General features: G+C 42.2%; 1 protein-coding gene across 1 annotated transcript in view; it reads right to left on the reverse strand.

Annotated features, from left to right (window-relative positions):
* The window catches only part of ST8SIA1 (ST8 alpha-N-acetyl-neuraminide alpha-2,8-sialyltransferase 1), a 136,820-nt gene extending 111,738 nt beyond the window's left edge, over positions 1–25,082 (reverse strand). The window contains exon 1 of the mRNA XM_085323988.1: positions 24,831–25,082. Within this exon, the coding sequence (XP_085180114.1) occupies positions 24,831–25,024 (194 nt within the window). The 5' untranslated portion in view covers positions 25,025–25,082. The remainder of the gene's footprint in view (positions 1–24,830) is intronic.

Here is a 25,082-nt window from a genome sequence, read left to right on the forward strand (position 1 = left end):
AACCTGTTAGAAAGACAGCAGTTTCACAGAAATTAGATGAAAGTCAGAAATACTGATTGTGTTGCTACAGAGAGAAAAAAAAATGTTTTTACGCTTCTTTAGTTTCTTCCAGCAAAACTGTTGCTTGTCCTGCCCAAGGAAACACCAAGTTTCAATAAGGATGCAGGATGGTTACATTCTTCCATGAGAAGCAGATTCACTAAAAATAAATTGAACRGCTCTAATCTTAAATTTGAGCTTGTAATATCTAAAGCTATGAAACATACCACCTTGATCTGAGCAGTCAATTATCACAGTACAGTGACTTCTCCACCTGCTTCTGCAATCTAGATAAAAGCCCTGTAAGCATTATGTAATGATGTTCACAAAAGTCCCCCTAGGCTCTAATCCACAAAAGTCTATAGGGATCTTCTCCTAATTTGATTGGTTAAAGTCATGCTCCTCAAAAGACAGTGAACTGGCCAAAGAAACCTATTTCTCCCTCATTATGCAGACTCAGCATCTTAAAATGTGCAAAAACTGAGACCACACGTGAGGAGGGGAATAATCCTACACAGGTGAGCAGAAGTACTCTTTGATGCATAAACCCTAGGTAACCAGGCAGACATCTCCTGTACATGTGATAGAGACAAGAAAACATGAAAGTATCACATGAACAGGCATGAAAGAGAGATATTTTCAAAGGCATACAAGCTGCATGCTTGGGGGAAACTTTAACACATCAAAGACATGAATACATCGACAACTGAAGGAAACCCAGTTTAAGCTGAACYTTGTTCCTCTAACTTTTCCAAAATTGCTTCCTATATCTCTTAAGTATTAGTTGCTTAAGAGACAGAATATGCCTGGTTGGGATATATATATCTGATGCCAAGGCAACTATAATACAAGCTGACTGGCCAAACAGGAGACTATACAAAATAGGAAATCTTGATTTTGATCTTCCTCTTCTACCCAGACACTGGTTTTCATGAAACTTCTAGGAAATCAGCATCTTTGAAATCTCTCTGGTTCTGTTCAATTTGGTTGAAATTAACTAATGGGTTAAATTTCAGAAAGAGGATGGATTACTACTGAAAATTCAGTCATGTAAGCCATGATTCCTTCTGGCTAAGAAAAAAAAAATATATATATATACACACACACACACACACACACACACATATATATATATATATATATGAAGGTCCAACTACTACCTTGGCTTTGCTTCCTTTAAAAGGACAACATTGACAAAACTCTATGTTCTTTTTTGCCCCTGTATACCTAGAATTAAACACCAGTTAAGCTGTAATTGTCCAATTTTGGACCAAAGCCATGCTTTAATTCAACATCAAGCACTGACACTAGACTTTCAGCATGAGTCGTTGCAACCATCAACATTGATTTTGAAAACAGCTGATGATCAGTTTGGCTGAGATATTTCTGAACTGTCATCCTTCTGCATGCTGACAGATGGCTTCTAACAGATGAAAATGAATGGTAAGATTATCACAGATTAAAGCAGAACCATTCACCTGAAGTACACCTTCAACCCACATTTCTGCTATGTTTGCAGGCACAAGCTTAACTTTTTGAAGCAGTTTTTTAAAACGCAGAGGTAGTACAGTCAAGATTTAAACCACGTTAACAAATGGTTGCATTCATGCAAATACTTACCAAAATACTTTGCTAAATGCCCTAAATGGCTTCAGATACAGAGAAACATATTTGAGTTGGAACTTATTTTCTTTAGAAGCTCAGGCATTCCAATTTTTTCCAATTCTTTTTTGTTCTCCTTTTCTCTGGTAAACTTGTTCACAGAAAAAAAGTTAAAGGGAAACAGGCAGGAGAGTTGGGCAGAGAAGAACCTCATGAGGTTCAGCAAGGGCAAGTGCAGAGTCCTGCACCTAGGGAAAAATAACCCTAGGCACCAGTACAGGCTGGGGGCTGACCTKCTGGAGAGCAGCTCTGCAGAGAAGGACCTGGGAATGCTGGTGGATGACAAGTTGACCATGAGYCAGCAAYGTGCCCTTGTGGCCAAGAAGGTACCCATGGGTCAGAAGGGATGCACCCTTGGATCTGTGGATGTCTAGCCTGCCCAGAAGGTCTCTAATCCTATCCTCCTCRACCAAAGGAAAGTCTTCCYTTCTCCAGACTTTCTCCCTCACCYCCAGGCTGCAGGATTCCTGAGGGCTGCCCTYAGCAGTGAAGGCTGAAGCAAAGGCGGCATTCAGTAATTYTGCCTTCTCTGCATCCCTTGTCACCAGGGTCCCCGCCTCATTCAGTAGCGGGCCCACATTTTCCCCAGTCCTCCTCTTGCTACCGATGTATTTGAAGAAGCCCTTCCTGTTKTCCTTAACATCCCTTGCCAGACTCAATTCCAGGTGGGCCTKAGTCTTCCTCGCAGCACCTCTACATACTCYGACTGCATTCCTATAATTCTCCCARGTAGCCTGTCCCCTCTTCYACRTTCTGTGTAYTTTCTTCTTCTGTCTGAATTTGGCCAGGAGCTCCTTGCTCACCCATGCAGGTCTCCTGTCCCTTTYGCTGCACTTCTAACTCATACAGATGCACTGCTCTTGAGCTTGGAGGAAGTGATGTTTGAATACTGGCCAGCTCTCCTGGACCCCCCTTCCTTCTAGGGCCTTAACCCATGGGATTCTTCCAATTAGGTCCCTCAAGAGGCCAAAGTCCACTCTCCTGAAGTCCAGGGTTGCAATTCTGCTTGTTGCCTTAGTTCTTTCCTGCAGGATCCTGAACTCCACCATCTCGTGGTCACTGCAGCCAAGGCTGCTCCCAACCTTCACATCTCCAGCCAGTCCCTCTCTGTTGGTAAGGTCAAGGTCCAGCAGGACACTCTTCCTTGTAGGCTCCTCCACCATTTGTGACAGGAAGTTATCATCRATGCATTGCAGGAGCCTCCTGGATTGTTTGTGCCTTGCTGTGTAGTCCYTCCAGCAGATGTCAGGGTGGTTGAAGTCCCCCATGAGAATCAGGRCCTGTGATCATGAGGCTACCTCCAGCTGCCTATAGAAGGCCTCATCAACTTTCTCTTCCTGGTCTGGTGGCCTGTAGTAGACACCCCCAACAGTGTCCCCCATGCTAGCCTGCCCTTTGGTCTTTACCCATAACCTCTCAACTGCCGCCTCCTCCTCCTGTCTAGGCAGAGCTTGATGCATTCCAGCTGCTCTCTCACATAAAGAGCAACTCCACCACCTCGCCTTCCTGGCCTGTCTCTCCTAAAGAGCACATATCCATCCATGACAGYGTTCCAGTCATGAGAGCTATCCCACCATGTCTCCGTGACTGCAACAAGATCATGGCCCTGTGATCACACACAGATCTCCAGCTCCTCCTGTTTGTTCCCCATGCTGTGTGCATTGGTATACACGCATTTTAAAGAGGTGGTCATGCCKGCAGGTTTCCCAGGAAGGGTGTGCGGGGGTCRCCCATARYCATGTCCCGAACRCACATCCCCARCTGCATGCATCTGTTGCAGGCCCCCCAACCCAACTTGTGTTTTGTTGTCTTTCCTGTCTGTATTACACCCCTCCCTCCTCTCTCCTACCTAGTTTAAAGCCCTCTTTACTAGTCCGGCCAACCTGTTTCCAAAGGCAAATGTGCCCCGCTTGGTGAGGCTAATCCCATCTCTCCCCACCAGTTGTTGGTCTTCAATGTTCCATGGTCATAGAATCCAAAACCCTGTTGCCAACACCAACGGCGTAGCGAGTTGTTGATTTGGGAAATCTTTCTRTTCCTCCTCCCATGSCTCCCCCTAATGCGCARGACTGATGAGAAGACCACCTGAGYTCCCAGACCCTTGWCCACTGTGCCCAAGGCCTTGAAGTCTTCCCTGATTGTCTCTAGTTTGCTCTCTGTATCGTTAGCACCCACCTGAAAGAGCAGCAGAGGGTAGTAGTCTGATGAGCGGACAAGCCTTGGTAGCCTTTCAGTCACATCTCGTACCTTTGCCCCCRGCAGGCAGCAAACCTCTCTAGAGGAGGGGTCATGTCRGCARATAGGCACCTCTGTCCCCCTCAGCAYGGAATCACCCACTACAWCCACTCGTTGCCTCTTCCCAGTGGTCATGCAAGGCACAGGCTCAGGCAGCTCAGTTGCTTCCCTTGAGGSTAGGTGCGGGTTCTCCTCATCCTGGAGTGCACTAAACCTGTTCTTCAACTGCAACTCCAGGTCCACAGGAGGATCAGGGGCCTTTCTTCTTTTTTGTTCGAGAATCAACTAGCTTCCAGCCTTCTTCGACCATGCTGTGCTGTACTATTTCACACTTCACAGAGTCCTCCAGCAACTCCCCTGCTGCAGCGATTGGGACTCCAGGAGCAGCACAGTCTCTGAGGACACCCTGTCTATCTCCTGCTCACTTTCTCACGTGTTTCACAACCTACTGACTTCATCCCGCAACTCCCTGTCTTGACCACACAAATTCTCAACAACAGCACACCTCTTGCAGGAGGGTGGACCATCAGTCCAGGCCTTCTGGAGAGGCTCCAAGCACTCCCTGCAGCCTGGGACCTGTAGGGCAGCATCTGCTACAAGAGGCTCTGTCTGGGTTGACGCTTCTGACACAGCTGATGTAGCAATTCCCACAGCAACTGGCAAATAAGCTTTATGGTGAATTACAACCACATTAGCAAGAGTGTGCATTGCTGGCACTGGAAGATGTCCTCTTGCACCTAACTGTGCTCCTGCTGCACGAACTGCTGCATATGTTGGCTGCCTCTGTTAGCTGCACTCCAGGCCTGGCTCTTAAATAGACCTCTTTTTACTACCAACCCACAGGGTACTTGATCCACCCTAAACAAGGGCTACCTGTGTCAAAAGCCCCAGCTCCCTCTATTCAGGGGCTATTCAGAGACTGCTCGTTAGCAGTTGCTACACCCAGCTAGAGTGGGGGGATAATTGCTGGGCCTTTTTCCAGGAGAGCCTAAGGCTACCTGCAGTTGCCCTTGCCCAGCTCCCCTTACCTGTCAGCAGAGTCACACTCTAGTCCCCATGTCCTACAAGGGTCAGCAGACCACAATGTCCAACACGGGCCCTAGAAGTTCAAGGCAGAGCCGAGAAAGTGCTGCGCAAACTGCTGTGTCTGTTGGTTGCCTCTGTTAGCTGCGCTCAAGTCTTCACAGCTCAAGTCTTCGCAGCTTGCAGTCCTGCAGCTCCAGTAGGAATCAAGTTTGTTGATGATCATAAGGGTATACTACAAAACAGGGACTCTGGTATGATTAAGGAAAAGCAAATGCTCAGTTTGTTGCTGAACCACAGGATTTCTTTTGAAGCTCTCCTACTTCCATTCTCAGTGACTGACTGATAGCTATAACTTAATTGTTTATTTGTGATGTGGTAGCCCTCAGAGGATACAGCCCCATTTTGCATTCATCTAACAATCAGCTGATGGGCTTCAAGTCTCACAGTCCTTCACAGGAAATTCATGTCAATAAATTTCAACTGTCAACTAAGTATCTATTTTATATTATTTATCTATTTTATATTATTCATCTAGGATTTCCATAGGTAACAAAAGCAACTTTGTGAATCTAAAGTGAGTATTTAAAGCAGGAAAGAGCTGTCAGTGTCCAGAAGTGCCTTTCTCTTCTCATTACTTCAGCAGGAGGAAACTATAGCAGGAGTATGCAGGAGAAATTAGATATGTTAAATCTCAATCTGCTATATTCATAGGTGACTACATATCATTTAAACCTGATGTCTGTCCCCTGGTCTAGACAAAAGGAACATAATCACAGGAAAGTGTTTTCCAAACATGTCTAACAAAAATTGCCATCACACCAAACTCCCTCTAGCATCTCATCAGAAAGGATAAAATCCTAATGCATAAGTAAACTCTGGCCATTTGCTCAGTACTGCCAACTTACTGATAACTCTAGGTAAAACATCTTCTGTGATTAGTTAAAATGTGCTCAGATCTCCATTCTCATCAATGCTCAYCGATGCAAAATAACCTAGCTGGAATGTAACAGATGTCAGAGTCCAGCAGAGTTTCTCCCAGTTTCCATCCACAAAATAATATTTCGGAGTCACACCACTTCTTCACTAGCAACCTAAACTGAGCCAATTCCCTTTGACTAGAAACACAGCACCAACTCACCGTTCTCTAACACAATTTTACACTTTGAGCCCATAGCATATAAAATGTCAAGAATTTCCTGGGACAGATTTAAATAATGGGAAATAAGCATTCTGTATTTCCTCTAAAAATGTATCCTGCATTTTTATTTGTCAGATGTTGCTTTCCAAAGACATGCAGAGACTTATCATCTGAGATYTTCCAGACTTGATACAACTCTCCAAGAACAGTTGGCTGTATTCCCCTGAACACTTCCCCAAACTGACTAGAAAGAATTTGCCAGCATAATCCAAGAACATAAGCCTGGCCTTTCAGGACAAAAATTCATATGGTGCTGAAAGCAAAGACATACTTCTCTAACATTTCCAAAGCTTCCAGAATTTAACTGGCATATCACTACCTCTTGTCAGGGCTCTGAAGCATAGCATATCAGTCACCAAAGTCRTCACATATTTTTCAACTCCAGCTTCCAACTCACTGCACACAACCTTGCCATTACTATTGAACAGCTGATATTTGGCAGCACTCAGAGCAAATACCAAGTTTCACAATATACCACAATATTTAGTGGTTTGTCCTTTTGGTGAAACAGGCATAGAAGAAATAATAGAAGCCAGGCATTTGCTCGGCAATGAAAAAGAATAGGTGAAGAGGAGACAAGAACTATGTTCTAGATAGCGTAATTAAATAATTTGCTACACTATATTCCTTACTGCTAGGAATAAGTCAGGAATGCACAAACTCCATTACCTGGAGCAATCAAACAGCTTCCCTGTGGATAAATGTGATTTATGTACTAAGCTCTCTTGGACCTGAAATTCTGGGAAAACTCTGCCAAGATGTTTACTTTCCATCTACCTCTCCAGCCTCTGCCATGTGCTGGACCTGTTCCCAGCCATATAATTTTACCTCCTCTGCATATACACACATTCATAGAGAACAATTTAAGATACCTTAAGGTTCCCATGTTGCAAAACAGCTTCCTTACAGCTACTGGAAACATTCCTTGTCAGAGAATACATGTCTTGATTTTTATTTTCCCTCTCCTTTCTGCTCTAGAGTTTTCCATCTTTCTCAGATTTATATGTTCCCCAAAACCCAGCAACAGGATTCATTAGAGCTAAGGTAGTAAATATGTGAACTCTTGCTGTTTAGCTGGCTGCCTGGCATACTACTCTGATGCAAAACACACTACCTTGCAATGCTTGTGAGAATTATATATAATGCAACATTATGAAATACTAAATAAAAATGTAACCTGAAGTGTTTGACATATAAAGCCACACATATCACAGTAAAATATTTTTGCTTGAAGGATTGTAGAAATCCTACGTTTAATTAGCTGACACACCCTAGTTTTCACAGAGTACCCACAACCCAAAGAAATCTGAAACAAAAAACACCAGAATGAAGTTCTGAAAAAAGTTGCAAAGGAGATTCATAAACCTGCAGTTATGAACAAGACAAAATCCTGAACTCACAACCATGGAAAAATTTCTGAGACAACAGCATCCTTGCAATTCCAAACAGAAGAAGGGAGCGGAATCCACACCGCTCTTAAAAGAAAATCATGCAGTCACTGCACAGTCTGGAGTGCCAATATATAGTGCCTCTCTCTGTAGCAATGTTAGGAGTCAAGCTGAGGTCCAGAGCACTTGCTCAGATCTTCTACCTTCATCTCACACTAGGTAATCACCACAGACAACAGAGACGTTCTTTATTTGCTCTCAAATACTCTTTTCTCTTCTGCCTGAGAAAGAAACACTCTGCCTATTCCCCATCTACCTTTGGCCTCTCAAATTCCCTCCCTTTGACTCCAGTCACAGATGGTATTGAGCAACTCCACATCTCCCCTACAATCAGATCACTAGCTGGAGTTTGCTTGTAAACCAATATCCATGTTGTCAGTTTCAGAAGAGCAAGGCAGACCACTGGTAGCAGAAGCTTTCTTTAAACAGCACAAGGAAGTCTCTGGATCATGGACTCTGGGTCTGATGAGGGACTTTAACCTGTCATCTACAGGAAGGGCAACACAGTGGGAATGCAAGGAATCCAGGAGACTTCTGGAGGATATCAGGGATAACTTTTAATATGGATTTTGATTGGACAATGCTCAGGTGACTCTGCTCTTCACTGACAAAGAACAACTGGCTGGGAATGTGATCATCAGTAGCAACTGTGGCCTATGAAATGCTGGCATTTAAGCTCYGGAGGGAAACAAGGAAGGAGAGTAGCAGAGTGTATACTCTGGACTGAGGAGATTATAACATGCATCTCTACCTATTGCATGACTTCCCACCAACATTTGGTGCCAGCCTTTGACAAAGATAGGAAACTAAACTAACGAACATTACTAATCTATCCTACTAAACACATTTCTGTGTTCTTACATACCATAATACGTGTCAGTTAGCAATTGGTTTATGCTGCAGACCTCTCACAAATGTGCTCTGCAGATCTCCAAAGGCTTTAGAAAGGGTATTTCCATAGCCATTGGATGGTGGAAGAGAGAGAGAGTGAACAAATAAGAGTAAGTAAATGAACAAGAGCAAGCAAATGAACAGTCTTGAGGCACAGAATTTCACTGCGTTCCCTTCTGCCCCCTGCTCACTCAGATCCATTTGGAGAAGGTGCTGGCACTTGACAGCCAGAAGTGTAGAAGCTCAGTTTCTGTTCCTGCAACTCCCTCGGCTTCCCAGATTTTTCCCCACAGTTCAGAGCCAAAACTAGCAAATGGCCAAGGAATTCTGGAATACCTGAATCCACTCAGCACAGTGCAATCTTGAAATCCTGTTGCTGAATATACATTATCTATGCATCAGGTTAGTGTCAACAACGTATGTGACCCTACTGAAGCACTGAGGAGACAATCTCAGCAGAAATGCTATGGTGACATCCAGAAAGAACAAAGAATGCCTTTGTTTTAAAGTCTCACCCCAAAACTGCAGTAACTAGGCCCAGTTTTAGATAGTCAAAGAATTGCCCATTGTAATTCATCATTCCTAAGCATAATATGCTGAGATCCCAGGGGACAGTCTAAACATCAGTGAACATAAAGTTCAATAATTCACARTGTGGATTGTCTCGTTGGCAACATGCATTCACAGAATGAAAAAACAGAGCAACAAATGTTGTTTTTTGTCTTATTGCTAACCATATGGACATTTTCCCTACCACAGCTCTTAAGTAGGACAGGTACCAGAGATAGTCGCAGTGAGTGGGCAGTACTCCACACATTTCATCACTCTACTGCTAAAGCAAYGAGGTCTGGAAGTAATCTCCGGAGCGAAAGTATTCTCATTCCTGCTACCTTGTAGTATGAAAATGCCCTCTCATATTACAATTTCATATYCTCTCTTATACCTCATGTAGTCTACTGAAACTGGACCCCCCAGTTTACTTAAGTGATCTGCTTCCAGCAAATTAGTTGATACTTGATCTTAAATGATATTATAATAATTTAACCAATGTTATTTTAATTAATTGYTACTTCCTTAGGTTATCTTGCCTAATTGATCTGATCTTAAACTGCCGTCTTAAACATTTCATACAGAGACCATTCTTAATTGATTGCCTTTCTGATTTATCCACATATTCTCAAATTTCTTAACTACAGTCTTTCTTCTCTGTATATTGTTTCACAYAAACATTTCTTTACTTTATTCTGTTTTACTGTTTCTTCTTTTCCAGTGCTTCTGTTACTGCAACCTACTTTCCTCTATTGTGTCAAATCTACAACTCTTCCACCTCCCTTCCTACCTTTCAAGGCTCCTCCACCTCCCTGCCTCAACATCATCCCCTCCCTCACTGCCTTCCAAGCAAATGTATTTTCTTCCCTTCTGGAGTACCCAATTTCACAATCCCTTCTTCTCACCAGATAGGTAGTTTCTGATATGCTTCCCAATAGAAAACTGAGTTTTCACCAAGTGTAGAAAAATATCCTTTCTGTGAGAACAGTCAGCAACCAGGAGAGTAAACTGGGGAGAGGAGGAGTGTTGTATGTAGCTTGTCCAAAACCAGAAAGAATGCACTCTTGTCCTTGAGAATGTGGGAATTTGTCTGTTCCCTGCTTGATGGCTTGATATGGTTTACAGTTTGGTCCAAGTTTGGGTTTTGTAAGGGGAAGCCTGCTGTGCGGAGGATAGAGGTCTGGCAGCTGTGGGGAGCTTCCTGCCTCTGGTCACAAAGGCGACATTGTTCCCTGCTGAGCCGGGGAGACCAGTCCAGCCTGAAAAGATTTAAGAAGCCAAACAGCCAGCATGCTAGGAGCCAGCAAGGAATTTTGTTGGGGACACCTGAGAGAAAAGGATACATATTTTAAATAAACTAAGGAAACAAAGCATAAGCCAGGGCACGGGCTGACATATGCATCATTTCCACCTCACTAATGTCTGAATTTGTTAGTCAACTTCAGCAACATTTAAAAGGGGAGGGGAGGAAAGGAAGTATCAAAATTAATTACGATCCTATAAGTTTTGTGAAAGCTTGGAAGGCAGACCCCAATCGATGGCCCCTATCSCAGCAGAACTCCCACGTTTTATGTATACATATGTATATGCTGTACAACACAGCCTACCTGTCATCAGCCAGCTGCTCAATCAGCACCCACCATCTCTCGCCCAATGGTCACGTCATGGGGGACAAAAGGAGCTGAGGGAACTGGGACACAAATGAAGCCTAATTAGTACTCCTATTTATAGAACAACTTACTCTTTAAAATGGGAAGAGATGATGGTGACAACTGAGGTAGTTTTGGAGTTGATCCAAAGAATTAAGATAATAAGMTTCAAAAGCACTGGGACACAAGTTATTCTTGAGTCAGTATTAGCGAGAAGCTATTTACATTTTAATGTCACCTGTGTGTAAGCTCACAAAAGAGAAAAGCCACACCAGTATCAGAGTTCAGACARGGACATGATAAAAGAAGGGAAGGGAAAAATTCTAGGGGTAACTGCAGATTTGGAGACTTGGTAACATTTCTTCCCCTTTTTAATACTGGGAGGGTCGAAACATTATTGCATACGGTAGTAACAGATTCCTCTATCAAAGAGCTGCTAAAAATAACAAGGACAAATACTCCTTCAAACAAGATTCTGATAAGTAAAGAGGACACTACAGCAAAGCTAGCTGTAGAAAATAACTTTGAATAGTCATCACAAATTGATTCAGTTTAAATGAGTAAACYAATGCAAGTCTGCTACTAAGATACTCAATTTCATAACAAATTTGATAAATAAAGAAGAAAATTTTGGTTCTTCCTCTTTTGAGGAGAAAGGTAGTTCACCATTTTTCTCAGGGGAAGGATGAACCCAAAATACCCACCACTTTTCATTGCTAATCAACATTTTTCATTTTGTGCCAGTAGAACACCTAAATCACTGACAGTGTGTGTAATACATATAAGCAAACTATTTTTTGCGCTTCTCACAAATAATATTCTATTTACAATCTTTTATAGCATCAATATTTAAAACATGCTGCTAGAAATAGCAAGCAGAAATCCTAAACAGACCTTTGAGCAATTAATGCCTTTGAGAAATCCTGTAAATATCAGGAAATAAAAAACAAAAAATCATCAAATATGTCATTCAACTTAGTCCTTCAACAACACATCCTGAGACTATATGAATATTGCCTGTAAGTTTGTTTTAAAATACCTAAAATCATTTTTATGTGCTCAGTACCTAGTCCAGAGTCAGCATGTCTCATATTTTCTTCCTGATACATTTAATCCATTTACTGTGGAACTGAAAAAGCTGATAATGAAGTGACAAAACTTTAGTCATTTATTTATTAAACTTGTTGAAATCTTTTCTTACAAGTTATCAAACAATTTAGGAAATATCTGTAGGCTGTTCTAGTACATTTCCAGAGAAGGAACAACTTGCTTTTCAGACATTTTAGRATTACTGTCTAATTTCTCTAAGACAAACTAAGTTGATGATCTTAAATGAAAGGGARTAAGAGTCTGACAAAACTCTGTTGCACATTCACATAAGCAGCCCAAGAAAACACCTAAAGGAAAATAACCAAGTCAGATTCAAGACAGAACTTAGTAAGATCAACAGAGATCTGAGCAAGCTGATATTCATGTAGGCTGACCCATGATTTCAAATGAAAGCAAATTACACACATGTTCCTTGTTCAGTTACAGCGAAGACAGCTCAAACCACTAGAAACCCCACCATTTACCCCAGTGCCAGCGCAGGTAACTTCACTTTCGTCCATGATGTAAAGCTACTGTTCCACAACAGAAGCAGAATTTGTCCTGAACTTACAAAACCAGCTGAAGTTATTGCTACCCAGCCCAGCCAATATGTTCTTCCACAGATTAGGTGGGGAACAGGAATGACAAATTCAACCCTCTTAGTATATGACTTACTAGCAATGGCCTGTTTGACAAGTGAAGTATAAAACTGTCCTTTTAAACAAAAGGAGAAAAAAACCCACTATATTCACTAATCAAACACCTAAGGTAAAAATAAACATGTTATCACATGCTAGACCATTTGCATTTACTGAACTTCACTAGATAAGTATTTTCTCTTGTTCTGTTGTCTAAATAGAACTATGAAAACACATGATTTCTCTAATGATAGGCTTACTTTTTTGTTTTTGTTACCATTTTTGGATCAGCTAGCTCAAGTTCTATACTCTGCCATTCCCTTCCTAGATATGCTTAAACATTTACAAAGAATAAATAGAGTGYGATAGAAAGAATAAATATCTTGCATTTTTATTACTCTATCCAAGTGGGCATACAAAACCCTGGAGATACTCAGCATTTGTCCATAAGGCTTAAGCAAACATGTTTGTGCTAGATGCTTGCTGGGTGCCAAGACAATATTCAATTAATAATACGCTTTATAAAGGAATGCCCAGATTGGTTTTGTTTCTCCTATTCCTTTCACTGTTGCAGCTTGTTCAGTTAAGAAAAAATGCACCTAATTATAGGCTACTGTGTAATTTTCACTATGGCAATCCCTACCATTTAAAAATCATGATTCAGGTCCCCAGAATTATGATTAATTCATAGAAAAAAAAAATAGACAACAACAACCCACATTGGATTTGTGTTTCCTTTTATTTGCCTTTTTGGGTACATACCCCCTGTTCATTTTTTCAAGCCCCTCATTTTAGCTGTGAGGACCAAAAAACTCCTTCTCCATTTTCATTACATGAAATATTACATTTTTTTCACTTGACTCTTTAGCTAGCACACTTATTACAGGAGTGGGGGAAAGCAAACTTTATAGTGTTCCCAGAGTAAGGTGYATTAAAGCATGTCCCTAGATCAAGTTAACATCACCTGTTCCTCCTCTGAGGGGAGCAGTAACCACCACCAAGGCACACGAAATTTCCCAGATGGACATTCCCCAGACTGCTGAGTCTCAGAGCTCTGGAGACTGAAAAAGTTGACAGCATGACTCTTGGCAAGATACATCTTAATACTCCTGAAGATCTTGAAGTAGTAATAACTTTAAATTTCTTTCCATTTAACCAAGGAATGGCTGTGGCTAAAACATATCCTCTCTCAGCACTTACAGGTGAGCTATCTGATTTAGAGTTTAACTCTTCAGAGGTACAGGACAGAGATATGCAGGCAGACATAAGCAGACAGGGTTGCACAGTTTCTCATCCCATCAGTATTTCTTATTTAATAGTATAAATATTACACAAGCCCAGTAAAAAGGAAATACAAAGTAAAGCAAGTATGTATTTTTTACATGACATCGTTGTAGTCCTTGGGCTACGATCATCTCCACTARCATGGCCTGGGATCTTTCAATGAACTCACAAATCCTTCTAAAGACTTTTTTTCCTCCCTACTAGAAAAGCACACTCTTTTCCTGCCCARAACTTGACTTACTTTCATTGAAGGGTCTCCCTCCTTGTTTGCCTTCCTTTTAAAACATTGTTTCTYTGTTCTGACTTTTCTGGAAATCTTGTTGCGCTGCAAAAGCATTTGGACAGAAACATTCAGCTTTCCACTGATGCAATTTCTTTAGCATTGCACTTGCCCACTCAGGCTTACTAAACATCAGTAAGGACTCCATGCATCTTGGTAGTTTACTCATATACTCCAGAATTGGCTGTCCTCAGCTTTTCCATCCAAGACACACACACRCGCGCACACACACACACTAATATATACTCCCCACCTGCTGGAAGTGCTTGGAAACACTTTGGAAAGATTTAGTCCACAAGAGCCAGGTAGTATGCAACATAAGGAGTCCTATTTAACATCATGCAGAAATGTCCTCTATGCTTTAGAAAAACACCACCTCGCCAATCTAGCAATACTTTTCTTACCAGTTCCTGTGGTTAAGGTTTGTGAGAAGAACAAAGCCAATGCTCTTCCCATTTCCCTTTGCATTTGCTCCCTGTTTACTTGTTTGCAGGGATGACAAACGCACAAGTTGGTCTGTCACTATTTGCCCTCCTAGAGTAGCAATCTGATTAAGGCCAGGAAAGGCTGTGGGAACTGCAGGCAGCTGTGCAAGCACTGTAACAATCTTTAAGGATACTGAAACAGTAGACTTCTCCCTGTAATTCCCGCTCTTGTCTCATCCAACAGCACTTCTCCACAATTGCCTCAGGCTTACTATATTTCCTTTCTATCCCGTGTTACAGCCATGCCCAATAAGGATTTATTTGCACACTTTTTATATTACCATTAAGTTATAGATGGTACAATGCCATAGACCGTTGGGCAAGAGCTTCCCATCTTTACAGAGTCTACACCCTACCTAGATGAGCAAGAATCGAACATCACCTGAGTAGATAAACAGGAAAAATTACCCATAAACAAGCACAGGTAATCTAAAGATTACACTCTACACTTCCACTATTTTGGGATGTCCACACAGTGACAGAGCCCACACATTTTGAGTTGTGGCTCCCAGCTTTCTTGTTTCCAYGGAGCTTTTACACAATCCAGACTGACTGCACTAAGGCAATGATTCCCACAGTTCAGATTCACCATGAGAGAGCACAAAGATCAACWAAGAAAGATGCTTCAAAAAGAAAGAGGAACACATACTCATGCCTCATCTAGCCTCCTACCTCCTTTCTCTTCTAACATCCTTATATCTTTGTCTTGCTTCTTCAAGTCCATATATGTTCCCATTGCAGCTCTCACTGCTCTCTTTGACTTCCTACCATGGCAGCAGGAGTCTTGAGGAGTACCTGAAGACGATGCAGAGGTGCTGCCAGTGTGTTAGGGGAGCAGGGCACCAGAAGAGCCCTGTGCTGTGTGCTGCGGGGGTGTGACACAGGACGTGTGGTGTGGGGGTGAGACRCAGGACACCAGCCTGGGCTGGGAAGAAAAGACAGTGCCACAGGATGGATCAGAGAACACTGCTGCTTGGGGGCTGCCAGCAAAGGCAGCATGACAGCACAAAGCAGCAGCACGCACTAATGACTATCAGTGCTGCTCGGTAAGTGACAGACAACAAAGACTGAACACTCAAGACAGATCTGGATGTAGGAATATGGACATACCAGGCAACTGAGTGAGGCAGTGGTAGCAAACAGGGTAGCTGTGCTACTATGATCAGYTTTTCCCCATTTGGGACTTAGAAGATAAGTGGAAAGAAAAGGGAAGAAAGCAGTAAACGGAGAAGGAGAACAGTTCATTTAAACTGCCACTTAGTCACTAAGGGGCACAAAAAGTATGATCAAAATTAGAGAATCCAAATTTCATGAGTAGCTGAGGATTCATCAACTTCAAGCTCTTGTCAATTCTTCCCTGCTTTCCCCCCTCCCCACAAAATCATGTGTCATACATTCTTTAAATACTGAGTCAGCCAACACTGACATACAACCTGTAACGTATGGTAACATTCTGGTGAGGACTGAGACAAATGCAAGAGTGAAGTATAATGAAAATACTTACCCATTAGAAATTAAAAGTTTAACCATATATATAAAAAAGACCATGTAAGTATTGCTAACATTGCAACTTGCTAGGGAAAATGAAGTAAACAAACTGTAAGTTACTATCCTAGAATAGGGATTCATTTTTCAAGAGAATACTGTATGTTGAATATCTATTCTATTCCATTTTAAATAGATCAATATTAAATATTAATTATTAAATAGATGCTTCGAAGGAAGCTATGCAAAGAAAACAAAAATGTACACAAATTGTAAAGCATTTTCCAAGTAGTAACCTAGCAGTACCTTCATATCACGCCATGAGTGGAAGGAAGGACCATTACACACCAAACCCCAGTACAAGATTTTAGATCATTCTTCCAGAGAACATTTAGAARATGTACTGCCAGCAACAGCCTCCAGGTTTTTCTTTGCCTTAAAATTTGCACTAACAGAGGGGAAACCCCTCCATTAATCAAAACTCCTAAAATGTGAAACTGGGATAAATCTCACTAAATGCATTCTTGGACTGAAAATCCTTTAGAACATGGAACATCTCTCTGCATGCTTATGGCTCAGAATAAACAATAATTTATGTACACACTTGTAATTATTCATAGAACTTCCCCGTGTGCGAGGAGTCATCCAGTAGTGACCTGGATATGAAAAGACAGACATGTAACAAGACAACATTTCCTTAAGCTCCTTTATAACTTTATTTCCTTAGCTGTATAAAAGTACATGAGGAATGAGACTCAAGTCTCCTCAATAGTCAGAAGTACAAAAATTCAAAATGCAGATAAGTAACTTAAGAGTCTTCAACCCATTTTCCAAAAGAGTCTAAGTCTTACTGACTTCAAAGAAGAGTTAGACATCAGTGAGCCTTGGATTCAGAATCATACCCTAATTGCATCTTTAAATGCTTTTTGCACTTGCGAGTCAAATCTTGTCGCATTTCTAAGCATTAATTATATGAGTAGATACTTCATCACCCTGCACTGGGATATCTTGTACTGCATGACTGACAGAGCAGTAGAACATCACACACAATGGAAACTCCAGATATTGGGGCAGATGAGATAGTATTACAGAGCTGAAATTTGGTCAAGGCAGAGTACACAGCAGAGCATTAAAATCTCTTCATCAATGGAAAAATAAAAGGGAGGGGGTTATTTGCTYGTCTTTCATCTTTGAAAGGAAATACAAAGCAGTTACTCATCTATTATAATGATGGGCACTCTACACATGCCAAAAATAGGTAAAATTTTCCCACAAGAAAGCATGCAAAATAGCTGCTCTGTTTTCATAGAACTCTTTAAAACACATTCAACCTATATAGCAGCTTTTAAATTAAAGCTTGTTGTGCATTCTCAGAGCAAGAGAGACCTGATAAGGAGAGACTTATCTTGCTACTACATTAAGGCAAAGTCTGCAGTTTATCTTTAAAGTCTGATAGCCAGCAATCCAACACATAAAGAATGGAAAATGGCAGATGCCACGAGCAATAGCAGGAGCTGCAGGACTTTGAAGGTGACTGGAAACTCAGTAGGAGAGGGAGATAAAAGAGTAAATAATTTCACAAAAGTTGTTTATAATACTGCTATGTATGCTAATTGGAGAATCATAAAAGGATGTGTCCGAAGAGCCTGSGTGTCCCCTGGAAGCTGAGAATGGTTTCAAGCAGTTTAAGGATGGGAAAAGACAGAAGAGGTGAAAAAACACAGGGGTTTTAAAAGCGGTCACATAGGAGATRAAATGATGCTCATAGGAAATACAGAGGATTAAAAATTTTAAAGCTGGTGGGAACAGCTGAATAGAATGGTTATAGAATGGAACCTCATTATAGGTCACATCTCTTGAGCAGAAAAGCTATAAACCAAGAAGTTCAGGAGGGCAATTTCCAGGTTGATGGAATAGAAGGAGAAGTCAAAGTAATTTAACCTGTTGATTAAAAATAGTAATAACAATTTTTTGAAAATACACTCTGCTGCCCAGRAAATGTTTTGAAAGTATCTAATTTCACAGCCTTCACCTTTTTCCTGAAAAGAGGAATGAGAAAATGACCTCTAGCATCCTAGTTAAAGCAGAAAAGTTGTTCTCCACATTGAAATTAGAATCACAGAATCGGTAAGGCTGGAAGGGACCTCCGGAGATCATCTAGTCCAACATCCCTGCTCAAGCAGGGTCAACTAGAGCATGCTAGACAGGGTTGCATCCAGGCGGGCCTTGAAGATCTCCAAAGAAGGAGACTCCACAACCTCTCTGGGCAACCTGGTCCAGTGCTCTGTCACTCTCACAGGGAAGAAATTCCCCCTCACATTCAGGCAGAACTGCCTGTGCTTCAATTTCTGCCCATTGCCTCTTGTCCTTTAGCATGGGACAACTGAAAAGAGTTTGTCCCTGTCCCCTTCATACCCTCCCTTCAGATACTTATACACGTTGATAAGATYCCCCCTCAGTCTTCTCTTCCCCAGGCTGAAGAGGCCCAGCTCTCGCAGCCGTTCCTCACAGGGCAGATGCTCCAGCCCTCTGATCATCTTCGTAGCCCTAAATTCACCTTGTTAAAGATTAAAAATACCTCTATGGTGAAGGAAACCGGCACAGCCTCTTTCTGAAGCTCAGAAATTCTGTAATTACTCTTATGAAAGAGTCTTCACTTATCAGTTCCATTGCCTATCCCACCCTTTATCTAATGAACTTGGATTTTAAGATCTGAAAGAATTGTTTCCTAGTTTTTTATGTAAAAATTGTGACATGATGAAACCCTAATCTCCACTGAGGTTTGCAAATATTACATAATACAGATTAATGTGCCCCAGTATGAATTTAATGGCATACAACTGTGTTGAAACGATTCCACGTTAGTGTGTAATGTTGGGGTAAATTTTCTTGCATCTTGGAAACCATATGTAGCTTATAGAATAAGATGAAAATATATACAAAGATTTAAAATTAAGTATTTTTAGTGCTTAAAAACCTAGAACAACAACAGAAGACCAGTCTAAACAGCCTCCTCAATTCAGTGAGGTTCATCCTCACWGTGGGAAGATAAATTCTAAAGAGGGAAAGGCAATTCATTTTCCATGCTCTTACCTAGGAAGAACTTGCCTTGAAAATATGTCTTTTTACGTATGTAACTGAAAACACATCAGATGGGAGTGACACTCTTCACTGCTGAACAGAGTAGGATGAAAATTATGAGTACAGCAATAAATCACCAGTTACTGTATTGTATGGATTATTCAGTGCCCATTCCCATTCACTATAAGGCAGAAAAGGAAAAACAAAGATGTGCAAATATATATGTACCTCCAGAAGTATCTGCATATGTATATATCAGGCTCCTCAGGCCATGGTTGAGTAATCTGAATTCCAGTAAAGCCTCTGTTCCTACTCTTCCCTATTGTCTGGCTACAGGCCTTCAGATGCTCTCAGCTAAACACAAAACAAGAATCTCAGGAAACTGGTTACATACTCCCATAAATGCTGGCAGCATAGGATTAAAAAAAATCAAAATAAAGCAGCACTACAAAGTTCTGCAAGATCAGATTCTAGAAATAGGCTTTGCAACTGTACATTTCATGAGGAAGATAGAATCTAAGTCAGTAAGGGAATCCCATTTAGGAGACAAGGAGGAAGGATACCATGACAGGGAATTGGGAACTCTGAGGTCAATTCCTACCTTGTCACCACCACCCTAATCTGCAAAGATACCATGAACTTAAAAACAATAAGAATTGGTTATCTAAGTAATTTAGGTAGTTAAAGATACCTAAGGACCTTGAAGATGTGGACTCAGATCTCTCTACAGTATGCTTCTCACCACAGCTTCCAAATATAAAATGGGACAATAAGACCTCTTCTCTCTCACCCTTAATCTGCCATTCAAATTGTACCTTCCTACCAAAACAATGTCCTGTCTCAGCCAGAGAGGTTAAGAAACTGGATTACAAATACCCATTAACACCAAGCGCAGCACACCAATTTTAGTCCAGAGGCCTAACAAGCCTGTGTCACATGTCCTAAGCAGGATACTGCTGATTGAGGTAGTCACAAAAAGCAATCACAGGAGACACATACAAATACATCCAAAAATTTCATTTAAAACATGAACAATTCTGAATTAAAAATAATCAGGCAGTAATACCACTTACTTGGCAGATTAAAATGAGCTGGTTTTAGCCATTGCCAAAGGACAATATTTGAAACTATCTGATGGCTTTAGAGTGGGCTTTAGGGTGGTCGCATGGGCCACGGAGGTAGCATTGATCTAATGTTAATCCAACATTTTGCAGCTCTACTTCTAGATCTAAATGCATTCTTTATATATGTCTCAGTGAAATAAGCAGGAATAAATCAGAGTCCCATAAAGCAGATTAAGCAGGGCAAAAACCTTAGCCAGTCAACTTGAGCAATTTGAAGTTCCATCACAGATTTGCCCTTGAAGCACCCCAGTAAAGATGGCAACACTTACATAATTTGCAATGCCTGCACCAAGAGAAGGGAAAAAAAAGAAAATAAAACTAAAGCAATTCTCACCAATTTGGCAATAGCATTTGTATTACACAGAATAGGAAGAGACCTGGAATTCCACCTCTGCATTAATAAAATCTAAAATGAAAAACAATTTATATGAAAGAGTGTTCTTCACCTTCACTGTGATTAAATGTAGGTATAGGAATTTGTCTAGCAGATAACAGCTGACAGTAAAAGTCACAATAGTAAGACCCCATCCGGCATGGTGTGCAATAGAGCATTATTTTCACATAAGTATGAAAGCTGTGGAACAGCTATCACACAGTTGTCTGCATCTGCGGAGCACAAGAGCAGAAACCCAAGGTGCTGGAGTCCATCACTGCCTGGATATTCTGTCACCTTGTTCTGTGATTTCAGGCCAGTAGATTCACCTTTCTGTCCCCAGAAAGTGGGCAACAGGCCAAATCTGGGGGGAAAGGAGTGCAAGAGCCCTCTGCCCTCGGGGTTGTGCTGGTGCTGCTGGTTTTGGCAGATGGAGCAGCACAGGGGAGCAGAGCCAGCTTCTAACAGCTGCTTTGGGCCAGAGGCAGGCTACATAAAGTTCACAGCAGTTACCTGCCACCAGCTCAATCAAAACACTCCAAAATAAACCCTGGATGACTTTTCAACATAACACAAAACCACTGCAGCAGCAGCAAGAACAGAACCCACGTCTCAAGGGTAGCCTTTCTTTTGCCTTATGCACAAGACTGTCTCATCCCTTCCCAAAGGGTCTCTTCTAACTCCGTCACTCATCACCACCCAACTCTTTCAGCTAATGAGGTGGGACTTCTAATGGTCATACACTCACATCTTTACAGGAGCTTAGTTACTCCCAAGAGAAGGTCCATCCTGGGAAACAAATGAAGCAAAAATGTCAGATACACATACAGCACTTGGGATTTGTGGTTGTGYGCAGCTCATAAGGCAGATTAAAGGCAGATCCTTAACAGCTGGACCTTTCATCAACAGCAATAATTTCAAATAAAATCATCCTAAAAGTACTATAGGATGCTGTTTATTTCAGTAATAACAAACAGGAATTAACAAAAATTTTGTCTAAATCACTGAAGTAGCACTAAGCCCTTAAAAAARCAAACAAACAAAAAAACCACTAAGCAATCTGTAAAAACAATTAGGGTACAATAACATTAAACATCTCCAAGGATGACAAGCCATTTTATTGTAGTTAAATTAGACACATTAGCCATTAGTGACTCTAATGATTGCCTCATTCCTCTTCTGACCACTTTGCAGTGTGAACAGTTCAAGATTAAACAGTTTACCATCTGAATTGTGGCTAAGTATTATTCAGTATTTGCCAGAGATGAGATGTTTCCACAGCAGAGAGTTTGATACCCTCAGTGTCTTTAAACTTCAAGGATGCTAACAGTGATAGTTAGCTATTAGGCTGTGCTCAATAACTCTGAATGCCCAGAATTTGAAGCTCTTCAGGGAAGTTACGTTCAACTGAAGAAAGTATTTGGACCAGGAGCTCTTTTGATAACCTCGACTATATCATCAGGCTTTTCAGGATTTGTCCTTTCCTGTAAGAACCTAGGCAACCATTGAGCCGCTACCACCCACAGCACTGATATCAGCAGGACTCAGCATAAAAACATCATGCAAGGATTACTCACAGAAGTCACATATSCAGAATCAAGCCTGAGAGCATGCTTTAAACATGGATTCATGCCAAAGTCAAAGGTTTAACCTTGCTCATTTTGTTACTYGCCTGTACTGTCCTTGCTTACAGCTGCAGTAAGGCAGCGCATAGCACAGGTGAAAGACTGAGCCCCTAAAAAGCAATCCMTGGCTATTTATATAGTATTTATATTTGAAAACCAATTCTGCGAATCCATATTCAAACAAATAAGCCTCACGTAACACAAGCATCAGGACCGTATGGGCACTTGCATAAACAAAAGTTTACATCCATCAGATCTTTACACAGGGTTTCCTGATTCAACAGACAAAAAGGAGCAGCAGCAGTGGACATGAAGGGTGTTACTGGTACTCAGCTGCCAGAACTCAACCCAAACTGTCACAGATGCTTTCTTTGACCTTGGTAAGTTACTTACTAAAATTCTCTTTGATGCAGCTACAGACTGCAATAGGGGAACAGTATTTCCTGCTTTTCAAAAGTATGTTTTGATAAAGTTAATTACTAGGTGACAATCTTCTTCAACAATAAGAGTGAAGCCAGTTGATAGGAGGAAAAAGATACAAAACGGTCAGACATTTATTCTATGTAGCAAGACCCAGGCTATTTGAATACTTGTACAGGACCACAGAGAGAATATTAAACAAAATATTAATGTGAAAGCTTGCATTTTCCTCATACAGATTTTTTTTTAGCAGCAGTGAGTACAGATTTATCCTCAAGTGCATAAAAAAAAGAACTAAAACAGCTGTTTGATAACCAGAACAGGTGACAGGAGGGCTAGGGAAAATTAACTGCTGTTAATATGGTTCTTTTTAAATAACATGTTTTTTATTAAAACTCACTTAATATTACAGAAGGCAGAGTCATTTCAAAGTCCAAACACAGGACTTTGATAAAACTCTATGCCTACTCTCCAATTAGGATACAGATTTTCATTCACAGTAGAAATTAAACCTTGGAGTTTTTCAGAGCTCTTTTGGAAAAAAAATGTAGCAAAGAGCGTGTCATTCTCTCAGTCATCTAACAATATAGAGCAATGCACTTGACATGGATTTCAATTTCTAAAATTTCTACTTATTTTAAGAGAAGCAAATTCATGCAGCAAAAATACAGCCCTACATCACAATTATTTGAGTATTTTGATATACTCACTACACATCTCCAGTACACGTTTTCCCTTAAAGGCTTCCTTTGTTCTTTGCAGCACATTGATTTAACGCTCATTATATTTAGCACTGCACCAGCTCATCAAGAGACAAGACAATGAACAAGAAACAATAGCTCATGTTTTGGAAGATCTCCTGAATAAGCATCTTTGAGATAATCGTTATGCTTAGGGAGTGGCAAAACATATGGAAGTGGAATAGTCAAAGAGTCAAAAATTTTGGTTTGGAAAACCCCATAGCTGAAATGACCAAAAAATAATTTTTAAGATGAAAGCTGCAACACCAGTGGCAATCTTCAGAACAACATTTGATTTACAAATATAAAAGTAATACATTAAAATCTTTCCTGCATCTAGGCTGTTTTTAGAAATCTGGATTCATCTACCTAAAAAAAACCTGTGCATCTATTAAAATGAATTAACATCTGAAAATATCAGCCTAGTGTCTTCCAAAAACTTTCTTTTCTATCCACTATCTTGGGATGAGGACCCCACACTATTGTCACTTTATGGTTAACTCCGGGTTAAAGCAGGAACGTCTTTCAGGCCTATCCAATGAGATGGTATTAACACCCACCTCCTTATCACCTCTCATTGCTTATATTCCCTGCAAGCTTTGGGGGATGAAGGAAGAACGTGCTTTTGAAGAACCACAAGGTCTGTGTAAAGTTTTTGTTATCCCAGCAGACAAGAAATACAGTGATCACATGCCAGCTCCAGATGACGACAAATGAAAGTTGAGTTGCACTCAAAAAAAATACCGAAGGACCTCAAATAAAGCAATATACCGCTCTTTTTCTAAGAGGTCCCTTGGAATTCAGATCTGGCTTACCCTGGTATTTCCCAAAGACAAAGGGCCTTTTTCTGCAGGGAGTTTGATTGCCTCTTCCATTTGTTACTTAGAGGACAGGAGGGAAATGCAGCTTCCCTCGCAGGAATGGAAGGGGAAACCAGCTTCTCCCTTGCGGTTAGCCTGCATTTTAGGCAGACCCCGCGAGCGCAGCTCCCAAGGCAGTGCGAGCGCGCACGCTTCCACGGGCCGCGGCAGCGCCCGGCCTCTGCACCGCCGCGAGATGCGGCTCCGCGACTGCGGCGCTCCTCTCCCTCCGCGCGGCTGGCGAAGGCGCACAGAGGCGGCACCGCGCTCCGCGGCCACGTCGCGGAGCAAACGCGGTGGAGGGCGCGCAGCGCGAGGCCAGGGGAAAGGTGGGTGCCTTTTCACGTGGCTTCCGTAACGAGCCGCAAAGACTGAAGCGCCCGGCGGGAARGCGCAGCGGACCCGCTCCCCCGCGCGAGGCCCACCAGCGCCGCCCACGCGCCGGAGCCGCCAAGGGGCTGCGGCGGGCAACAAGCCTCGGCGGCGCCGCCGCCCCGGCCGCGCTCCCCCTCCACCAGGGCGGGAAAGTTTGGGGCAGCAGGGGCGCCGCCAGCCGCTGGCCCYGCGGCGGCAAAGCAAAGTTTGGGGCCGGGCGCGGAGCGGAGGGCGCGGAGCGGCGCAGCGGCCCCCGGCGGGCGCAGGCCGGTACCTGAACACGGCGACCGCGGTGTGGTTCCTCCTCCACGCCTTGCCCTGCTGCAGCAGCACCCCCTGCACGATCTCCTTCTCGTCCGGCAGCCGGTACACGGGGAAGACGTAGAGCCAGCAAAGCACAAAGACGCCCAAGGCGCTGGCGCCCACGGGCAGCCGCGTCCGCGGCCACTTCCACACCAGCCCCGCCATCCTCCTCCTCGTCGTCGCCGTCCCCGCCGTCCCCGCGCCGCGCCGCCGCGCCGCCGGG

Source organism: Rhea americana, unplaced genomic scaffold (assembly GCF_003343005.1).
Source record: "Rhea americana isolate MKP2758 unplaced genomic scaffold, rheAme1 scaffold_9, whole genome shotgun sequence".
Taxonomy (NCBI): Eukaryota; Metazoa; Chordata; class Aves; order Rheiformes; family Rheidae; genus Rhea; species Rhea americana.